Raw genomic sequence first — 22,825 nt, forward strand, 5'->3', positions numbered from 1 at the left:
GAATGTGACAAGGTAGTCACTCTCTCATGAGGGAGGGGAGCTGCAAGGAGGTGAGAGGACCACTGTGCAGAGCAGTGCAGTACCTTGATGGAAGGGCCCTCCGCTGGCCACTGGTGGAGCTGCCATTTGCACCCAAGGGTGTTCTCCTTCCTTCTCCACTCAGTTGGCAGACAGAACCTCCTGTCATATCATTGTCCAGGAAGTATCTGGAAATACCAAAGGAAAAGTGGGAGCAAAACAAAGAATGAAAGCCTTGAAAGTCCTCTGCTTTCTCTGTAACCCTCAGAGACAGAAAGAAAAATTTCATAGAAAGAAAAGCATCCAGCGTGCAAACTGTGTTCTTAAAGGCAAAAGTTAAGTTTGCCTGAAGTACGAGTACCCGGAGACCGACTTTCTGCACAGCCCAGGAAAAAACTCGGACTTCGCAAGATAAAAGAGTGTGCCTGGAATGTTCCGGAATGAGAAATTATAAACATCAAAGAAAGCCCACAGAGGTGATGTGACAGTGACTGTCCTACCACTCACAGGACATCAAATTCCAGTGAAGAGAAAGATCAAAACGGGAGAAAGGCAGGGAGGAGAGAGCGGGGGCAGAGGTGAGCCCCGCCGGCCAGCTGGGCAGCTGGAAAGTCCTGCTCCCCGCTGCCAACTTCTGAAGCTCATGTAGCGGCCAGTCACCACGCCAGGGCAATACGAAGGACCCAGGCAGTTCCTGCAGCTCAAGAATCTGAATTCACCTCAGAACCGCCCCCCACTGGGAGGAACCAAAGACTGGGGCTTCCGGAAACCATAATACTTTCTGCCCCCAAGGATCTTGGGCAGAATCGGAGCTTCATTTAGGAGCGTGAGGTGGGACAGTGAGTGAGGGGTTTTTCTTAGAATCTATACTTAAACTCATGCCTTTTTCAAAATATTTCATGCTTTTCTTGAAAACTTTACAGTTAAAACTCACCAACAAGCAACAAATTGGTAGGCTATTTCTTTATGGCTTTATCATCCTATGCTTACATTTAACCTCTACATTAAACTTACCAAGTATCATCTTTTCTTGATCTATTTTCTAATCTATTCTTCTCTTAATGAGGTATTTCCTAACTGACCTTTCCCATTTAAGAGCCTTGGCGTTCTTGGATTCATTCTGTCTCTTAAGCACTTTTCTCTTTTGCTCCTCTGGAGTTAGAAATTGCAAATACTGGTCAGTCTAGGGCTCAGGGTTCAGTTACAGGATCTGGGGCTAAATCCTCGGGTCCTTGCAGCTCAGAGCAGGTGCAGGATCTCGGTTAGCCTGCAAGGGGGGAGGGGCTCCTTCCAGATCTCATTACAGCCCTCCTCATGTTTCCTTCCTGTGAACTGATTAAAATGCAGAACAAGTCAGTCTGCTGAGACACACACTCTTCCCTGCTCCCCCTCCTCTGGCCCACCTTATTCTGCTTCTATCCACCTTTCTGATGGGCGGCCAAGAAGTGGCAAGATGAGCCAGAGGGACTGAGACTGGGGAGGGAACAGAGCAAGGAGCCTGGAGATCAGTGAACTGTGCAGAGCCTTCAGCCGCCCACCTCCGAGCCACCCCGGGATGTGCCCTGTTTGTGCAGGGGCCCGGTGACTATTGAGTGGTCTTTATTATCATCATTGATGCTGGAGAACTTTCAGCTCCAACTACCTATTGGACAAATGCTCTTGGGTGTCTGGTGAGCATCTCTAACCAAAGGACCAGAAGCAAACTCGTGCACTCCCTCTCTCTTGCCCCTCCCAAATCTCCTCCATCTAAGTCCATGAGCTCCGTTCTTCTGGCGTCTGAGCCCCAAACCCTTTGCGTCGTTCTTGATTCCTCTCCCTCACATACCGCACATCAACATCAATGGGCAAATCCTGATGGCTCTACCTTCAAAGTATTCCAGAATTGGACCACTTCTCACCAGCTCCAGTCCTGCCACCCTGGCCCGAGCTGCACCTATCACTGACTGCTGTACAAAAGGAATCGTTGGTTCAGTCATTGTTGATCCCCCAACTAGAATGCACGTTCCAAGAAGGCAAGGACATTAACCATTTTGTTTGTTCCTACCTCACCTGCACAGAGAAGATGTTGACACATAGTAAGTATTCAATTAATATTTGTTGGATGAATGTTCAATATTTTGTTACTTAACCTCAAAATATGTTTGGTAAATAGTTCATATACCTCCTGATTATTATTCTTTTTCAAAATTGACTTTGTTATCCTTACGCATTTCTAATTCAGATGAACTTTAAAGGAGTCATCTTGTCAAGCTTCACTGAAATCCTGTTGGCGTTTTGATTAGAATTACTTTTGTGGACTTCCACATTGGTTTGGGAAGACACGGCCTCTTGACCCAGTCACGTCTCCCTCTCCTACAACACTGCCTGTCTCTCCATTTCTTCAGGTCTTTTACATCCTTTGATCTAGTTTTAGAGTTTCCTTTATGTCAATCTTGCACTTTCCTTGCATTACTGAGAAGAATTCTATCGGTCATGGTACATTTTTTCTTTTAATTCAGCAGTGAATTCACTATGCTAATATTTAACCTAAGATATATGCACGTCAGGATCATAAAAAAAAGGCAGGAAGATCTTTATCTTTGCTAAGTTGTGGAACAGTTTCTATTACACAGGGATTGTATCTTCCTTGAAAGTTTAGTAGAACTTCCAGTCTTATAAGACCGGGCCTGCTGTCTTTTGAGGTATAGAGCTTTGACTATCTTTTCAATCGTTGTTTTGTTTTGTACATATTTTAACAGACTTTGTATCTCAGAGCAGTTTTAGGTTCACGGCAAAAATTGAGTGGAAAGTACAGATACCCTGTATATATCCGCCCTCCCCCCACGCGCACACACAGCATACCCCACTGTCAACATCCTGGCACCAGAGTAGTATATTTGTTACAATTGATGAACCTGCATTAACACATCACTATCGCCCAAAGTCCACAGTTTCCATTAGGGTCTCTCTTGGTGTTGTACACTCTATGGGTTTTGACAAACATATAATGACACGTATCCACCATTATATTATCATACAGAGTCTTTTCAGTGCCCTAAAAATCCTCTATGCTCTATCTATTCATCCTTCCCTCTCTCTTATCTCCTGGATGTCTCCTGGAAACCACTGGTCTTTTTACTGCCTCCAAAGTTTTGCCTTTTCCAGAAAGTCGTATCATTGAAATTATACAATATGTGGCCTTTTCAGATTGGCTTATTTCACTTCAAATATGCATTAACTGTTTCTCCATGTCTGTTCATGGCTTAATAGCCCAGTTCATTTAGCACTGAATAATATTCCATTATCTGCATGCACCACATTCATTTATGCATTCACCTACTGAACGACATCTTGGTTGCTTCCAAGTTTGGGCAATTATGAATAAAGCTGCTATAAACATTCGTGCACAGGTTTTGGGTAGACATAAATTTTCAACTCATTTGAGTAAAACCAAGGAATGTGATTGCTGGATCATACCGTAAGAGTATGTTTAGTTTTGCAAGAAAACACCCAACTGTCTTCCAAAGTGGCTATACCATTTTGCATTCCCATCAGCAGTGAATGAGAGCTCCTGTTGCTCTGCATCCTCGCCAGCATTTGGTGTTCTCAGGGTTCTGGATTTTGGCCATTCTAATCGGTGTGTAGTGGGATCTCATTGATGTTTTAATTTGCATTTCCATGATGACACACGACATGGAGCATTTCTCACATGCTTAATTGCTGTTTGTACATCTTCTTCAGTGACGTGTCTGTTTAGATCTTTTATCCATTTTTAATTAAGTTGTTTATTTTTTATTGTTGAGTTTTAAGAGTTCTTTTTATATTTTGGATAATAGACCTTATCAGATACGTCTTTTGCAAATATTTTTCTTTCATTCTATGGCTTGTTTTCTCATTCTCTGAATAATTTATGTTTTCCTAGAAAATAATTTCAATTCTTTTGGTACAAGTGTTTACTCATGTCCTTTGTATCTGCACTAAATTCACCTTCTTGGGTGTCTGCTCCACACACAGCTGTTTGCTGGACGTTCACTGGTTAAGTACCCAGGTTAATTCCCAAGAACATGCACATTCTCCATGGGGGAGCTACCCTTCACCAGGATGCAGCAACACTATGCTTTGGGTGGGATTCACACACATCCAGCATCTGGATTAGTCCAATCAATGTAACTAATATGCCCACTGAAGTTTGGGGCCAATAGTCCCTGCTGCTGGCAGCCACATTGGGATCAAAAGGAAACCAGCCTGAGGATAAAATTTACAGAGAAGGGCAGAGCTGAGAGTGTGGCAGAAAAAGCGAGCTGGAGCCCTGAGCAAACCATGCCTGAAGGCTGTCTGACTCAAGAATCTTTAGTTTTTGCCAGCTCTTTTATTTTAATTTTTTGGTAATTAAGTAATTTTTTTATTTTTAAACTTTCAGACTTTCAGAAAAGTTACGAAAATAGCACAGAAAACTTCTTCATACTCTACATTCAGATTCTCCAATTGTTAGCATTTTACTCCACTTCTCTCTCTCTCTTTCTCTGCCCATAACCTCTAAATACCCTAGTGTGTAGCTTGTCAGTCTCCTACGTTAGAATGATTCCTCCAATCAAGAAATGAACATTGATACCAATCTCCCATCCAGTCCGTAGATCTCCTTCAAATTTCACCAACTATCCCACGAATCGCTTTTTCTGTTTGGCCCAGGATCCTGTTCGAGATCACACGTTGTGTTTATTGTCCCGTCTCCTCGGTCTCCTTCCATCCAGAACGGTTCCTCAGCTGTTCCCTGTCTCCCCTGCCTTGAGAGTTTTAAGAGTACCGGACTTTCACTCCACAGGATGATCTCAACCTCAGGCCACTCGGGGTGTGCACACGTGCAGACCCGGCACTACGTTCTTGGAATTAACTACAGAGACGCCTGCTGAGCTCTTCTCCGTGCATCGCACCAGGAGGCCCACTATGTCCGCATCCCACCCCTCATCATCTGGTCAGCCTGGTGTCCGCCTGGTTTCTCCACAACAAAGCCATGGTTTTCCCTCTGGATTTGATTAGCACTTTGTGGGGAGGTAGCCCGATATTATGCCAATATTCTGCTCTTCATCAAACTTTCACCCACCAACCACAGGGTCCACTGATGGCTCCTGCCTGTGTCAGCCACCACTGTGATGGGCACCAGCTGGTGATTATCTATTTCCACCAGCCCTTCTCCCTTCATTAGCTGCATTCTCTTGTAAGGAAGACCTTCCCCTGCCCCGACCATTGCTCACATGTGCATTTATTTGCTTGTATCCATATGGACTCACGGATTCCTAGTTTATTCCATCAGTTATATTCTGAAGGTTGTGTGCTAGCTATGCTCACTGCTACTGGGGTATCATTGCTCCTCATTTCTCAGTGAACACGTGCATCCATCACTACGCACATACACACGTATCTATAACTATTTCCCACGTATCTATAACTATTTCCGTTAACTATCTGGGTAAATGCAATCGAAAGCCCAGAAGCTCTGTGATGCTTCCACCTCCACCCAACCCCCAGGGCTCTTACCAGCCTTCTCTTGTCTCAGGTTTCGAATCCCCTCCTCAGAGAGTGAGAAAACTGGTTCCCATTCCCTTGACGTATTTACTTCTCTGCTCAATTAACTCAATCAATTAGCTCAGTGTCACTAATCTTCCGGCCACTCCAGCCGCCTCCACACCCTGCCCCCTCCGTCCCAGTTCCTTGCAGCCTGGGAATGGCCATGCCAACGCCTCCACAAGGCACCCACTCCCCTCGCCCCAACCCTGCTCCCTCAGGTCAGACTCTCCACGCTGGGAGGGGCCGCAAAGGAAAGATGGAAAGAACAGAAGGATATGAAGGGAAGCTTCCTCTTTCAAAAGCAGTTTTAGGATGGGTTTCTGTTACAGGATAAGCCCTCATATCTGACTCTACTGGGACTAGTAATTGGGCCATTTTCAAAGAATTACTTCAAGTCGAGATCCATAAAACATGTTTCAAAAACCACATGCATGTCTGTCCTCCTTAAACCTTGTTTTCCTTCCAAAGCACAGACGCACCTTGGTTTTCCAAAACTTTGATGGATTTCTTCAGTGCGGGTCACCTTTCATGCGTAAACCACAGCTACAGGACATTGTCCACAATTTCCAGTCTCAGTGTCCTTAGAGTCATCCTCAAAGATGTTTACAAAGCTCTCTGAACGCAAAATTATTCTTAATTTGTGTGCTGACGCCCCCCCCCATCCAACTTTATACAACTCACTTGCCCTTACCCGATTTAAGAGCAATTGTTTATAGTGACTTGCGTTTATTGGGTCTTTCCCTAATTTTTAAAATTTAGCCTAATTTTCATGGTAATAAACTTTCCTTTCACTCTTATTTCACTGATCTATACACTATTTAATTGCTTACAATAATAAGTAAAAGCGGCACAAACTGGTTTAGAACCAGATACAACTGACTGACAAGCAGACACCTCAGCTGGTGAGAGCAGAAGTGATGATGTTCTAGAGCAGTCTAGTCCAGGACACTTTCTCTGTACAGGCCATGTGGTAAATGTTTGCAGCTTTTGCGGGCCATGGGGTCTCTGTAACAATTACTTAACTCTGCTGCTGCGGTGAGAAAGCAGCCACAGACAGTACGGAAGTGGATGAGCATGGCTGTGTCCCAAGAAAACTGTTTGCAAAGACAGGCGGCTGGCCAAATCTGGCCTGTGGCCATTGTTTGCTGCCCCTGTTGTGAGGAGCAGCCTCTTAGCTGCGGGCGGGCGTCCGTCAGCAGGTCGGGGGCGGGGAGCATCAGCAGGTCAGGGGACCTGAGTTAAGGGGACGTCTGCTGCCTTGACCGAGAGCTTCCCAGCACCCCGGCCAGGATCAGCGCCTGGCAGCAGCCCACAGACCTTCCTGCGCTCAAACCCCAGGCGGCTCCTCGGCACTTTCCTGAGGACAGGCCATCTTTTGTTGTACTTTAAGGAAATCTTTTATTATGGGAATGTTCAAACACACAGACAAGTTGAGAGGACAGTAATGAGCCTGAAACCTCTGCTAAGCCGGGACACTGTATTGGGAGGCAGCCCGTGGAGTCACGCCCTCGGAGTCACGCCCAAGAGTCATGCCAAAGAGTCCCGCACTGCAGGTGAGGGCATGAGGGCGGGCCGCTGAGAGAACTGGCCCAAGGTCTGGGGGCAGCGGGGTTGCAGGGTGGCCTGTCTGGGTGGGCTGCTGAGAGGACCCACTGCTGAGCTTTCCAGGGACACCTGACCCCTTCCACCTGCTTCCCCTCCCCAGGCCTTTCCTGTCTCCTTTCTTCTTACCCTTAGCAAACACAAAAGGCCAAGCACACACCCTGGCCCTTCAAGCAAAGGTCTGCGAGGTGGCCGTCAAGTGCAGTGGCCAAGAGGGCGCCTCCCAAGACAGACCCCCCGGCCGAACCCCAGCCTCCTACTGTCGACGGGGCCTCCACTGCCTCATCTGGGAAAGGGGATGGGGATCAATTCTGCCTCAGAGGAGTGCTGAGAGGATTAAAGGGTAGGAAAATAAATGTGAAGCACTTAGAACAGGTGCTGGCACATCTTAAATACTTAATAACGTTACTAAAATGAGATAATGATACCGAAAGACTCCATACACTGGCAGCTGGTAGTAACAACATCTGGGTCTGAATATATGCAACTACTGTCACAGAGAGTGGGCTACAGCAGGGAGGAGATCTGGCTCCTGGCCCAACTCGTAACCAGCTTTGTGACCATGGGTCAGTCACTGTCCCTCTCCGGGCCTCCAAGTTTACATCCATAACAGAAGGAGCTTGAACCATCTATCCCTTTTATGTCACTTTAGTCTGAAACCTGGAATCTGTAGCAAGAAGTTCCCACCCTACCGAGGGACTCCTCAGGCCCTTGGGCTTGTTTTTCATTAACCTAACCAGCCGTCAGGAATGCAACCGCTTACAGGTCAAACATGGCAGTGGCTCCCCTCCAAGGTCCCCAGTCTGGTCCCCACACCCGCCTCCAGGGGCAGGTCTCCAGTTCACTCACCACAGGCCATTCTCTGGCCCGGGTGACTTAGATGGGACGGCTGCCCCTGCAGTTCAGCCGACTGTTAGCTGGACAGTTCCCAGGGCACTCAAGGGGCCTGGAGAAGCCACCAGCAGCTGAGAGGAGGGCAGCCACATCTTCCCCAAGAGAGGTGCAGGGTGGGGCGCCCCCAACCAGGGAGCCGGCCCCTTTCACCTGAGTCTCCTCCCTCCCTCCAGACTCGAGATTCTAGAGCTCCTGGGTCACCCAAGGCTCCAGGTGCTCCAGAATCCAGAAGTTAGTCTGCAGCCCTGGTCCTAAACACACAAGGGTCTCCTCTGAGCCCTCCACTGACGGCCTTCCTCTGGGGGATGCTTGACTTCTGCTCTTGACCTCCTGAAATAAGACGATGGTGCTAACCACACGGCAAGTGCTTGGCTAAACATGTCAAATGTCAAAATGCCAGGAATTAAGAGATCCGGACTTTTGTCTTCTCTGTCACCAGCCAGGGGCACGAGCCAGTGGGGTAATGACGGTGGGCCCCAGCTTCCCCAAGGGGCTTGCATCTTTAAGATCCTTGCCAGATCTCCCAGATGAGTCCATGATCTGCCAAAGAGTGAGGCCCAGAGACCAGAGCACACTGGATGATGGACCAGCCTGTCACCCACCCATCCACCAAGTGTGTCCCCAACACTCCACTGCCCATCCATACCCCTGCGCAGTCTTCAGTACATCCTCTCGGTGCAGTACCACTTCCAAGAGCTCAAGCCGTGCACTAGGCAGACAGCTGGGCAGAGCTCGGTCCCACATGATCGTGGGTGAGCAGGAAGCACCTGAGGCCCACAGAACAGAGCCTCTATCTGTGTCATCCCAGGCCATGGGAGTGACTGTGGGTGGGGCTCAGCCCTCCCCGAACAGGGGCCAGCACAGGGTCAGCCTCATCTTGGGAGTCTGAGAATGTCGCCCAGCTAAACCTGGGAGGCTGTCCCTGAAGAAAGGTCCAAGACAGTTTTATGAGTCTGGCTTGAACGTCCTCTAGAAACACACATTCACCTCAAATCCCCTGAACCGGGCTCTACTTGCGTCGTCACCTCTGGTTAGTGAACAGGTCATCCCGGCCACCAGCCCTCAAGGTGTAGAAAGCTCGTCACCAGCTGCACCTCGCTGAACACTCAGTGACCATCTCTCTCTCCCAAGGTCTCTGCCATAAAAACTGCGTGGTTCTCCTCGATGTCCCCTTTACCACTGCGTCCTCCAACCATCAATACCAGCCCCTTAGGCAACAAACTCCACATTTACCTTTAGGCAAATAACTGACATCCTAGCGCACAGACCCGCTCTTTGCCTCACTCTTTCCACCCAGAGATGCAGGATCCAGTAGTTACAAGAGTCACATGCGCTTGGATTTGAATCCACTGCAGGACCCTGGACTAGGGACACACACCTGAGCCTCGGTTTCCTCATCTGCAGAGTGGGAATGGGAGTAGTGTCTCTCTTATGGGGTTATTATGACAACCGAAGAGATAAGTTAATAAAAAGTAATAAAAAAGATAATAAAAAACTAATTTGCACAATGCCTGGCTTCACACATTTTATTTGTTATTGTACTTATTACTTCTTCCCTTGTATTCATCCAAGTAGTGAAGTAAACAGAACAGCTTAAATTACGCTTCCAGTAACCTATATTTGTAGAATGATGTATTTCTCGAGTCACACATTAATTCAAGGCTTCATTAAGTAGCCCCGTGCCTTGGGCAACGGATTACTTATAAGTAGTACAATATTTAGTGGCTCCTTAGTGATGCAGTCAGCCATTATTAATGAGCCAGGACTTAGAATCAGAATGAAGTGTAAACACACGCAGACATCCACTCATGCCCCCATGTGCGTACACACATGTGCTCACGCTGAATAACAGAGGAAGATACCCCCAAAGCCGGTGCCACAGGCTAATCCTATAATTATTTTTGGAAAAAGAAGATCAGAATGAAAGAGGAAGGACACCGAAGTTTCCTTTCATCAAAGAATGCACAGAACATATTCCAAATGTTGTTTAATGGGCTCATCGTCACTGACACCTACTTAATGCCAAAGCATCGTTCGAGGACACCTTCTTGCAAGCTATCAGCCCCCAGGGATAACTGACTGAGTCTTTCACTCGGCAAAGGAATTAGTAAACTTCCCAAAGCTAATTTAATCACAGGGGTAAGTCAGGTGGAAAGGAGATCGTCGTAATTTAGAACACTCGAGGGATAATCCAGGCTTTCATCTGTGTGTGTCTGTGTGTGTGGCCATGGACGGGCTACGGAGGACAGGGTCAGTAGAAGAGATGGTCAAAGAGAGGTTGTCAACACAGCCGTGTGAACAGTACCTGACACCGTGGAAAAGCCTCGAACAATCAAGGGCTTTGAAGATGCTCTAGGTGCTCAAATTGTGTCTGGGCTAAAGCTACTTACACTATTTTTTTTCCCGACTAAAAATAGAGGACTCTGTCACGCTAAGGTCTCCAGGAATGGTGAGAAACATGGTTATTCCTGGTCTTCAAGCCCCTGGCAGCCCTCTGAGCCCCAGACCTCGCCCTGCATCCCCCAGCCCAGCCCCTCACACACCAGCATCTCCAGGAGGCTCGGACTCCGACCACCTGTCAGAGACGCAACAGGCTGGGCCACCGCGAACCATGCACTGGCTTTCAAGCACAGAGTCTGTTCCCTGGGGCCACGAGGATGTGACTGCTTGGCTTTCTGTGAGCACACGGCTTGGGGTGTCTCCACCGGAAAGAGAATGTTGATCCCTGTCATGCCGGTTGTAGCCCCTGAGTAATTCTTATCACACTTTCTTTCTACTTCTCAGTGATTTCCAAAATCACAGAACTTCACAGCTGGCATAAACCTTAGAGACCACGAGGTCAAACTGGACAGCCTGGGAAGCCGAGGTGTAGAGAGGAAACAAAGGCCCTGGCACGGGCAGCCCCGGTGACCTGCAGCGCCGAGGCCGGTCTCCCCCACCTTGTCCTGACCGTCTCGGCTGGTCCTGGAGCCCATTCCTTCTCCATCACACCACACGTCCACCTCTGTGTCCGGTGACCCAGAGTCAGCAAGACATCCCAGCCCCTCGCTCTGCATTGCCAAAGACACTGAGCGAACTCAGCAAAACCTGGAAGCAGCAGAGCCGAAGCACGCAGGCTGTCGGTGCTGCAGGTGCTCAGCGCATCCTTGAATTGTTTCCATTCTGCTTTGTGGGATGAGGCGGCAAGTGACGAAACTCCAGCTGATGCTCCTGGACAGCAGCCCCACACTGTGTCCAGCTGCACCTTGATCCAAGCTCTCCCGTCACCTGCCCCCCAGAGGGTGGTCAGAGAACTGGACCCTCATGCACCTGCTTTCTCTGCCCAGTGTGTTCCAGGACACACAGTGACACTGGTGGCATTAGCACTCCCCCACCCTCCTCGAAATAGGTGGCTTCCCCTTTAACCGTGTTGGTAAATAAAGCAGCGGGGGCAATAATCATAATCCCTGATTATTGCCTTGGGGCCCGCCGAGGCCTGGGAAGAGCGTTCGCAGGGGCCACACCTGTGCCGGGTGAGGTGTGGGCGCAGGAGAAGGGGAGGCCTGGGCTGTGGATGTGTTAGAAACACCGAGCTTCTTCCTGGTTTGCCCTGTGACTCTCCAAGCACGGATTTTAAGGGCCTCACTTTCCACAGACCCAAAGTACTACAGGGCTGCTAGGGCCAGAGGAACAGCTACAGACTCTGGCCCTGGGGTCCCCCGGGCGTCTCCATGGGAACAGGCTGCTCTGCGTGAGGCCCCCACAGGCAGCAGGACTTTCTATCTCAGACACCACCTGATGCTGTGCACGGAGTGGTTGGTCAAGAGCACACAGTGACATGCCAGCTGGACACTGGATACAGGGATGAGAGGTCCTCCTCACAGCCAGCGGCCCTGCCTCCCACAGCCTCTGTTCCCCACCAGATGTTGCCACTACCCACTCAGGAAGGGGCACGGTGTTTGCTGAGCACCAGCCACGTGCACCCCAGGGCGAGGGGCTTCGACCCCAGGGACCCTGTGCCCATCTCACAAGGCTGGGATGGATGCCTCCTCTCTCAGATGAGATGGGGCTCGGGGGCAACTGAGAGCACAGCTAGCAGGGGCAGGGCTGGGAGATGCGGTGGGCTTTGTAAAGATGGAGAGCTGGACAGGACCTCAGCCATGCCTGTCTGTCAGGAAGGCTTTGCTGCATGAGACTCGGGGACACAGGGTGGGTTGGAGAGCAAGTGAGATCAGGATAGAGACACACAGAGAGAGAGCATCTGGAAGTGTCAGAAGTTACAAGTTAGAAACAGCAGGATGATGGAGAGAGGCAGGGTGGTGGAACACTGCAGGGAGTGGAAGGATGCTGGCTTCAGAGCCGGACATCCTGGGCTTAGATCAGACTGGCGTAACCTGGGGTCATTAACTTCACCCCTCTGAGCCTCATTTACTCCTCTGTAAAACAGAACAGTATAAATACCCGTGTCACAAGCTGATCAGCAAGAGTAAGTGAATAAATGTACAGGCAGGTGCTCAGGACACAGCTGATGCTCCATCAATGCTTGTTCCCTTCCGGTGGAGCAGAAGAAGTCTGGCCATCCTCACTTCTCAAAACTAAGTGTTAGGTCCATGTTCCTGCCGAGGGCCCTTCCACTTCCCCAGCGGTGCCCCCAGACCATCCCTCCAAGGGCCATTATGCTGCAGACGGCTCGTCTGCATGCCCAGGTTGGAAACTGATCAGCTCAGGAATGGAATGTGCCGGCCCCACCAATTTGATTTTCAAATCACGTCCCTCTGTGCAGGAACCACCCTCAAGAGCAGAGCCCGGCCAGCCCCTGGTTACAGTGGGCCCCGAGGGCCAAGCTGATGATTACAGGACATGGAGACTAGAGGGAAGGAAGGGGCATGCCCCATGCTGTGCCACATGCCATCCTCCCAGGATGTGCATTTCTGCAAACCAAATTAAGATGCTGCGGGACGGGCCGTGGAGAGAAGTCAGGAGACAAAGGGGCTGGGTGTAGGGAGAGGGAAGGACTCCTGCTCTGGGGGCCAGATGTTGTGGGTGGTGGTGGAGTCTAGATCCCTGTTTCTTAGCCAAGTTGGCCATCTCAGGCTTCCGTCCAGGGTAAAGAGCTGGGCAATGCCCACCAGCAGTCTCTTTCCCAACGAGGCCAGAAGAGGGCGCCAGGAGCCTGGCAGAGACGTTCCTAGCTGCGTGGACGTGGGCGCTGCTCTCTCCCATCAGCCCAGCTTCCCAGTGACGCTCTCCCCAGCCAGTCTCATCTGTAGACAGAATAGGCAGCCACCTGGCTGGGGCGACCTCAGAGTGTGCTCCTGGCTACCCTGCACACACCTTCCTCTCAGATCAGAAGCCCTTTCCGAGAGGGCAGGTCTAAATTTCCAGCTCCTCTCAGGAAGGGAAACATAGGAACTTGCATGCATTTGGAAGAAACTGTGAGGAGGATGCAGTCCCTTGCCTGACATCATCTGCTGGTGAACGACACGGCCTGGGTTGAACCCTGGGCAGCCTGACTTCAAAGCCAGCTCTTTCCAAGGCTGCTGTTCTGTCTGACTAGGACTGGTGAGTCTTAGACACGAGAGGCACCCCTGGAGACAGGGTAGACCTTCCAAGGGGAAGTGGTGGGACTTCTGCCGCCCAGGCCCACCCCCTGTTCCCCCACAGCCAGCCAGGGTGCTGGCCCCTCTCGGAGCAGGTCCCTCCGCCCACACCCTTCTCTCCAGAGGCCACCCTGTAACAAAAGGGCAAAACCTTGCTGACAACCCCCCCCCCCGCTCCTGATCGAGGAAAGCCTCTTTGAACACACTTGCCCTCCTCTCCATTCAGAGGCTTCTTAAAAGTGAAATCCATCCTGGAACAAAGGAAAAGTTCAAACAAACTGCAGAACACTGCACGCCATGGATGCAGGATTAGAATTAATATTGGAAACCAGGATCGTGATGCTACTGTCAAAGTTCCTTAAGAGCGAACCTGGAGGCCCCAGGATTTGGGTGACAGAAGTGACAACTCCACACACAGCATGCTAGGACAGGAAATCAAAGGACTGCTCCAAAAAAGGCCCCAGGTGTCAGCACTGAGGGCGGGAATGGGGTCCAGGATCCTGGGGAAGTCTCTCTCCAGGGAGCCCAGGGAACTGGGTCTCAGGTGGACGCAAAAGGAGTTCTCTGAGGTGGACACCTGCCTCCCGCATGGAGGGTGCAATGTGGGGGTAACCATCACCCCGGTTTACAGATGCGGCAATGGAGAGGCAGAGATAAGGGACTTGCCTGGAGTCACACAGGAGGAAGGCTGCGGCTTCTAAGCTGATGCTCTGACTCTGCACCCGGGGCGCACACACTGGGCAGGGTCGGGAGAAGAGCCGCTTTCCCAGCTCCACTGTTACAGTAGTTTCCTGTGGCGGCTGCAACGAATTGTCACAAACCCACTGGCTTCAAACAAACAAGCAGATCATCCGACAGCCTGTGGAAGTCTCCTGGGCTGAAACCAGGGATCCGCAGAGCCGCGCTCCTCCCAAGGCTCTAGAGGAGCAGCCGTGTCCTGGCCTTTTCCAGCCTCTAGAGCGCTCCCACCTTCTTGGCTCTTGGCTCCTTCTCCCATCCTCAAAGCCAGCAGCTCGCTTTTCTCCCTTGCTCGAGGGCTACCTGGGCAGGTGGAGGCAAGGGAGCTGGCCAAGCGTGTCGCTCCAGAGCCAGCGTGAGGGATGCAGAGGCTGCCCGAGAGGAAAAGCATTGACAAGCTGCCCGGACAGGACTGGGAGGGAAGACTCTCCCCACAGACTTCACAAGCCTTTGACAGAGCTGAGAAATGAGGCTGAGACTTGGCCAGCCTGAGGCTGGTTCCCCGGTCCCAGCTGCCCCTGCTCCACCCGCCCACCCAACGAGCTGACGTCCCAGGGCTGCGACAACGTCATGGCGCTCCCCCCTCTGCCCTGCCACCCCCACCCCGCCTGACTCCTTCCACCCTAGCCCAGGTGTCCCACACGTGAAGCTGTCCGGCCCCCTGGAAGGTTCCCCCCACTCTCACAGGGTGCAGCCCCAGGAAGGTTATAAAGCATTTCTACCCCTCAGATCTCACTTCATCCTCAAAATGACCCTCCCCCAACTCCAGCAGGACGCACCTAATGTGCTCCATCCTGCAGATACTGCCAGACCAATCTGGCACCCTGGCTTTGGGACCCAGCTCCCAGGAACAAAGGATCGGGCAGTGTACCCCACATCTGGCTGCCCCAGTGCCTATGGTCTCCTCCAAAATGAACACTGAGGTCACCCTAAAAAGAAGCCAGCTGAACTCTCGGCTCTCCTCCTAAGAAAGCCAGTGGACATGCTCATTTCCAACCCTGCACTGCCACCTGCTGGCCAGACAGGCTGAGTCAGTCAGCGTGAGACCTGGGGGTGATGGCACAAGGCTAGGCGGCCACGAGACTATGAAACGCCCACCTTCCAAACTTGCTTCTCCCGTATCCCAGGACCAGCTAGAGTTCGCATCCTCCTCAAGGGATGACTGTCCCCCACATTCCCCTCTTTCCTCCCACCAGTAGATCCCTCTTAGAGGTATGGTTTTGTTGAGAAGAATCTGTTAAAATAACTCCCATTACGGCATTATGTGTGTCACCGGCTTTAATTATCTATCCCTTCTCCAGGCCATTGGAGAAAAAAAAGTTTTATTGGAATCTAAGTGGGACAATGTTTACCTCCAAACAAATGATTCTCTAATGGTGAACTTCTCTGTGGTGGTGTTTTGCATAGGCAGAAGTCGGCAGAGCTGTTTCTAAGCATCCCTTGATCTCTGACTCATCCTGAGTACAGAGGTTGAGCTAACGGTCACATATGAACTCCATCATCTCAGAATGTCATAAGTAATAGAATATGAGAGTTGTAAGGGTCCTTGGAGACCTGGTCATTATAGAGATAAACTGGAGAACAGGAAGTGACTTGCCAATACGGAACAGACTGGAAACAGATCTCTTCCCAAAAGGCTTAGGTTTGGGTGAATTCCTGGATGTTAGATTTGCCAAGGATTTTAAGGGAAAGTGTGAGGTTCAAGTCAGAGTCCAGTCTAACCCCCTATAATTATCCCCTATTCCCTCTCTGAGACAACTCAAGGGCTGGGCAGGGGGCCTTCTGGGGTAGAGGAGCCCCGCCCACCTCGTCCAGCCTTGTGTCTGTTCTTCTGTCCGTTCCGCCTTGTCTAGAGGGACAACTCCTGGCTCGTCTCCAGGTGGCGGCCGGAGAGGAATCACACTTCTTCTCCACCTCTGTCTCTCTCTGAGTGATGGATAATTCCTTCAGCTCTTCTCCCAATTCACTAATTCTTTTGCAGACGTGCCTAATCTGATGTTTAAGCCATTTTTGACTTTTTAAATTTTAACAACTGTATTTTCATTCTGAGATGTTGTATTTGGTTGTCAAATCTGTTTGGTCCTTTATGATCATTTTGTGTTCCTGCTCGTGTTTTCAATTTTCTCTTTCATTTCTGTAAACACCTACACCTTTTTATTTTATTCTGTTCCTGCTAACTCCCCTGTGTGACATCTTTGGTGATCTAATTCCACATTCCGTTTCTGCTGACACTTGCTCACGGTGCATTGTTTCTTCATGTTTTGGCGCCATTTTCACTGTGAGTTCATATCTGGCTGATCTGGTCCGTGGAATCCTGAGCGGCCTGCGCTGAGGGTCAATGCTCTGGAGAGACGTGTGTTCCTTTCCAGCAGGAGCCCCCGGACAGCTGCCACCTGGGAAAGACACTAAAATCATTCTCAGCTTTGATAAGATACTCGTCACGGAGTGTAAACTCGGACCCCAAATCCATGTGAGGATGGTCTTCTGTCTTTAACTTTTCCTGGGGTGGGGTGGGGGAGGGGTGAAATCTCTCCCTCCCCACCCCACTTCATCTTCCTCCTCCTCCTTCTCCCTTTCTGTCTTCTTCACACAAAGCTGAGGCCAGGACAGACCCATTTTCTTGCTCCCTCCTTTCTCTTCCACACCTTTCATGGGGACATAGCTCTTCGGGGATTCTAGCTCCTCCCAGGCTCTCAGTGCTGACACTGCATCTTGCCTGCATGGGCCCAAGGCCTGGCCTTCTCTTCTGTATGGCTGTTAGAACCAGTGTCTCTGGGTTTAAGGGATTTCTAGATGCTTCCAAGGAAGCCCACAGCTTCGAGGATCACTGGCCACTCTGCGTTCAATCTCCTCTTAGCTTTTGGTCACAGTGGGTTCCTTCAAGTTCTCACATGCTCAGGTAGGCATTTAAAACGATGTTTGTTTTAGCTTAATCAACGTGTCTAAGTACTTGCATTGGAATTTTTCCCCGCTATATCTAGTCTAGAAGTGGAAGTCCTCCTTTTGTATTATAGTGTTGAAATGTGTGCTGCACATGAAGAGTTTAGCCGTGCGAAGGTGGAGGGGTCACAATCCACCCAGGAGACCACCCTCACTTCTGACACCAATTACAAGTTTGAGGGGTGTTCCCCAAAACCACCCTCAGGTTTGATGATTTGCTAGGACCCAGAGAACTTGTGGAAAGCTGTACCCTCCTGTGATATTCAAGGATGCGGATTCACGTCAGCCAAGGGAAGCAGCAAGCGGGCGGAGGCAGGAAGCACCATGTGTGGGCTTCTGTTGTCCTCTCCCCATGGAGTCGGGATACCTTGACCTCCCAGCATCGACATGTGACAATACGCAGGGGCACTGCCAGCCTGGGCAGCTCCCTGACCTGAGCATCCAGTTTCTCTTGCAGGCTCCATTATATAGGAGCGACTGATCACCCACGTGGCTGATGTCAGTCTCCAGCCCCCCAGGGTGACCCACCCTAGATCACCCCAGTGTCGCCATTCCCTATTGGAATCCCGCTGTTAGACTTTCCAGTGTGACCAAGGTTCTCAGGCAAACAGGGACGCTCCTATCCGGCCTGACATCCCGGCTCAAGGATCACCTCTCAGGGGCTAAGGATAGAGCCACACTTCCTTTGGGGCAAAGTTAAATTCTATCCTACACACCACAGTATTTCTATCAAGCTTCTCTCTTCTGGAATTCTTCATTTTGATTCATCTCTGGGATGGCAGCGTTTTTAATCAAGTCGTTTTCCTTGTACAAGGGGCCTGCTGGGTGCCACCTCCCTGACTTCTTGCACATCTACAGACATCTGCCCCTTCTTTTATGCCAGCACAACTGGACGGAGTGTGAAGGTCTTGATCACATCTCACCCTTCAGAACCTCAGGCCTGAACGCTGCTCTGGGGAGGGTGAGGCCAGCCTGTTCCCGGGCCCCCTCGCCGCCCCCACCGTGAGGAGACAGGTCCCCCCGCCTGAATGCATTCAGCATCATTGCCTGATGCTCAGCAAACTCCCCAGCTCCTGGCTTGGGTTGATTGCTGCCATTTTTGCTGGGACATAATATGACCTTTTTGCTATGTAAATTTCAACTATTCCCCATCTCAGGAAGGTTTTCTTCTCTGAACAATTTATTGGTTTTTCTATTCATTCTGTTTTCTTTTTCAGAATAATCATTCCTTTCATTTATTATCTTTTCCATAATCACTGTTATTTCACTGTTTTCTTCCACTTTATCTTGCACAATACTATCCCTCTTTTTTAGCTTGTAATGTGCCTTTTTATCTTTCTTTTCTGTCTCCTGAGCTCTTCCACTTCACTTTCTCCCTCCTTCTGATGTAACTTTGTATCTCTGCTCCAATCTCTTTCATATCTACTTTAAGCCTGTTTTCCCTAAGAGGCCGTGTTATCTTTCATGTGTTTAATATGAAGGACTATTTATCTGACTTCTCCTTTGCTCTGTTCTCCGGGGACCCTATCGGTGGGATTCCTCTTCTGAGGAGGATTTACTTCTCTTCTGCTTATGCTCCCATCTTCTGGTGACTGTTCATTTTTGAATGGGAAATTTCACCCTTCAGAACTGTTAGACACCATGACTTTTTTTTTCCCAATTTTCGAAACTGTGGTTAAATAACGACAATATAAAATCTGCCATCTCAGCCATTGTTAAGTGTACAGTTCGGTGGTATTAAATACACTTGTAACGTTGGGCATCTGTACCCATAATAACTCGCTCCATACTGCAAAACTGAGGCTCTGTCCCCATGACACACCAGCTCCTGCTCCTCCCTCCCGCAGCCCCTGGCAGCCGCCCTTCTTCTGTCTCTGTGAGTTTGACTCCAGGTGCTGCAGATAAGCGCAGTCAGGCAGTAGTTGTCCTTTTGTGACCGGCTCCTTTCACTTAGCATAACGTCCTCGAAGTCCATCCACGCTGCAGCACGTGTCAGAACTTCTTTTCTAAGACTGAGTGACATCCCACTGTGTGGATAGACCACATTTGGCTTATCTAGTAATCCGTCAGTGGACACTTGGGTTGTGTGCGTGTTTTGGCTGTTGTGAATAATGCTGCCGTGAACAAGGGTGTGCAAATACCTCTTCGAGACCCTGTTTTCAATTCTCTGGGGAATATGCCCAGAAGTGGAATTGCTGGATGTGTGCTAATTATATTTTTAATTTTTCGAGGAACTGCCATCCTGTTTTCCATAGCAGTTGTACTACTGACATTCCCACCAACCACCAGCAGTGTACAAAGCTTCCGATTTTTCCACATCCTCCCCAACACTTGCTATTTTCATTTGTGGTGGGAGCCAACCTAACAGACATGAGGAGGTATCTCACTGTGGCTTTGATGTGCGTTTCCCTGATGACTAGTGATGCTGAGCACCTTTCATGTGCTTGTTGGCTGTTTGTGTATCATCTCTGGAGAAATGTCTATTCAATCTTTTGACCATTTTTTAATTGGGTTGTTTGTTTTATTGTTGAATTTTAGGAGTTCTCTACATATTCAGGATGTTAATCCCTTATCAGATCTATGATTTGTAGATATTTCCTCCCATTCTGAGGATTGTTTTTTTATTCTGTTGACATCGTCTTTTGATGCACCAAATTTTAAAATTTTCATCAAGTCCAATTTGTCTATTATTTCTTTAGCTGCCTGTGCCTTTGATGTCATATCCAAGAGGTCACTGCCAAATGCAATATCTGGAAACTTATGCCCTGTTTTTTCTTCATGGAGTTTCCCAGTTTTAGGTCTTACATTTAGGTCTTTGATCCATTTTGAGTTAATTTTGTATGTGGTTTTAGGTAAGGGTCTAACTTCCTTTGTTTCCATGTGGACATGGAGCCGATATTTGTGACACTGGGGAGGGCTGGGAGTCAGCCGAGGCTTGTCCTGCCTCTCCCCTGTGTTGTCTCCCCTGGGGTGTCCCCTGTGAGCTGAGCTGGATGTGGGCGTGGGCATCGCCCCTCCCTCCTTCCACCGGATTCACCCACCCTGCATTGGAGGCGGGTCAGGGATGATGACACTGGGGGCCTCCGGGGCCTCACAGACCCTGAAACTGACCCTGGACTCCTGCTCTTGGTTCCTGGGCAGCTTCTGGTACCGGCTGCTTCCTCCTCCAGCCTCCACCCGAGCCCCTGCTGCACTCTCCTTGGCCTTTGCCTTCCCTTCGTCTGTCCTCTTCTCCCTTCTCTTTGGCTCCCTCTGGTCTCCCTCCTTCCCGCTCTCTGTCTGTGTGGATTTAGAGTGAGGGGCGAGTGAGGGGCAGAGGCCCGGGGCTGTGGTTGGGGTCGGGAGTGCGAACAGCCTGGGCTGAGCCTGGCTCTGTGCTTTACAAGTTGGTTGACATGGAGCATGTTAATGAGCTTCCCGCTGACTTGGTTTCCTCCTCCTCGGGTTATTATTAGTAAAAAAGGAGAGAAAATGTGCAAAGTGCTTGAGACATTGCTTGGCGCACAGCCCACAGTGACTAAGTAACAACTGCTATGATTTTCATCAGATTACTGGCTGTCTGGACCCTTCCGTTTGCTCACTGACTTCTCACCAGCTGGTCCATTCTGTCCTCAGCTCTTGCTGTAGCCTGTCGGGCGTGGTGACCCTGCCTCATCCACCCCAGGTGCCCATCTCCGCACGGCCCACAGAGGCCCTCCCTCGTGCTTACTGAGTGGGCTGGCACAGAGCCCTCGCCACCAGAGCCTGAGCCTGGGGTACATCCTCCTGTTGCTCCAGAGGAGCTGCCTCCTCCACGCTCAGCCCTCACACCAGCATCCAGCAGTAGCGTCCACCCTTCCCCAGTCTCTGTGCCCACCCACCTTCTCAACAGGAGTGTCAGCATCCTTCTGTCCAGGCTCTGGGCTGCCGGCGAGGGGCAGAGGACTCCTGGCCTGTGCAGGCAGAACCTGGGTGTAAATGAGTCCCTGAGCAGGGCCTGCCTGGACCAAACACTGTCCTCTGGAGGTAGCATCCCAGGCCCATCTCAGCCCCCCGCACAAGCCTGACCTGGGGCCTCCAACCTGGGCAGCCCTGAGAGTCCATGTCATGGGGCAGCGTGATGAATGCAGCAAAAGCGGCCTGAAATCTGGCTGAGAGCTGGGCAGACTCCAGGGAGCTGCTGGGGGGCTGCCGAGGGGCGGCCAGGAGGAGCAAACAGATGCCCAGACATCTCCGGAGGGCATGGCCACTGCCAACTCCAGGCTGAGAGAGGCAGCGGGGGGGGGGGAGGGGAGTGGGGACGATTTGACAGGTGCCTGGTGTGAGCCTATCCATCCTGCCGATTTCCACCTCCCTCACCCGAGCTCACCACGTCATGTTGGGCAGAGAATGTTCTTGCCATCAGCCCAGCGTACTCCTCCGAGGGGGGAGTGCAGGGGTCCTAGAATGCATCAAGCTCATCTGTGTACCCAGCACTGTGGCCCCATCCCCAGCATCTCCTGTCACCTCCACCCCAATGTGTCTCATCGGCATAATGAATCGTGTTTCACAAAACCAGGGACTCAGAGAGGGTAAGGAATGCACCCAGGCTGTACCTACCATACCCGGGGCTGCAGCCCAGCCGGGTCTCCAGGGCCCCGCACAGCCTCCACAGCCTCCTCCCCTTCCTCTGCACTCTGGCCCCTCACCAATCAGGTCCTGGGTGGCCGGTGTCTCCACTGGGCCCCCAGGCCAAGGGTCACGGCTCTTCTAGGGACCCTGAAAATGTTTCACTTTTAAGGTATTTTGAAATTAGAGGGAAAAACAGTAAAATAATAATGACTATATACCAATGAATCCAGCCTGGATCACATTTGCATTCAGGCCAATGCAGTCTTGAAACGTAATTTGTATTTAAAGTTCACGGGGCCCGTGAGAGTCATAATGCAGTCCCGGTCTCAATGCCCAAGCTTCGCTGAGCCCCTCACCTCTATGGGACACTCCTCTTTTAAGCGCCCCCAGCCCCCCCAGCCTCAGGAGGAGGCTAATTAGACTCCGGGGTTGCAGGGCCGCAGCTCCCCCTCGGGCAGCTCCCACCCTGGCAGGAAGGAGCTGGGGTTGTCTAAGGAGCCCCACCTGGCTGCGGGAGGGAGGGAGGGGATGGTGGGGAGGGAGGTTCAGAAACAGAAGTCCCAGCTCGGGTTCGGGATGTTCTAAGGTGTTCAAAATATGGATGGGTTGCCCTCACCAAGGATCAGTTTGCATACAGGACTGAGGAGTTTTCTGGAAAGAAAGAACCCCAAGGGGAGAGTTTCACACCTTGTTTGGTTGAGGACAACAGCGGGCATGGAGGAGAGGAGAAGCGGGGGCAGTGGCTCTCCATCACCCTTTTATGTCCTGGTCTACGCCTTACGCGTGGTGCTTACCGGAGAGGGTAGTCAGCGGTGGCCCCTCGGCACAGGCCCCAGACGTGGTGGACCTCAGGCCTGGTCACACCCGCACAAAACCTTGGGGCGCTGGAGCATGGCCCCCGCGTGGCCTCGGGAGATGGC

At 50.7% G+C, this 22,825-nt stretch overlaps 1 protein-coding gene across 1 annotated transcript in view; it reads right to left on the bottom strand.

Annotated features, from left to right (window-relative positions):
* Nucleotides 1-22,043, bottom strand: part of LOC123285369 (coiled-coil domain-containing protein 93-like) — a 116,365-nt gene extending 94,322 nt beyond the window's left edge. The window contains exon 1 of the mRNA XM_044769266.2: nucleotides 21,894-22,043. Coding sequence (XP_044625201.2) covers nucleotides 21,894-21,896 — 3 coding nt within the window. The 5' untranslated portion in view covers nucleotides 21,897-22,043. The remainder of the gene's footprint in view (nucleotides 1-21,893) is intronic.
* Nucleotides 22,044-22,825: the final 782 nt, after the last annotated feature.

The sequence above is a fragment of the Equus asinus genome, chromosome 4, assembly GCF_041296235.1.
Source record: "Equus asinus isolate D_3611 breed Donkey chromosome 4, EquAss-T2T_v2, whole genome shotgun sequence".
NCBI classification, from domain to species: domain Eukaryota; kingdom Metazoa; phylum Chordata; class Mammalia; order Perissodactyla; family Equidae; genus Equus; species Equus asinus.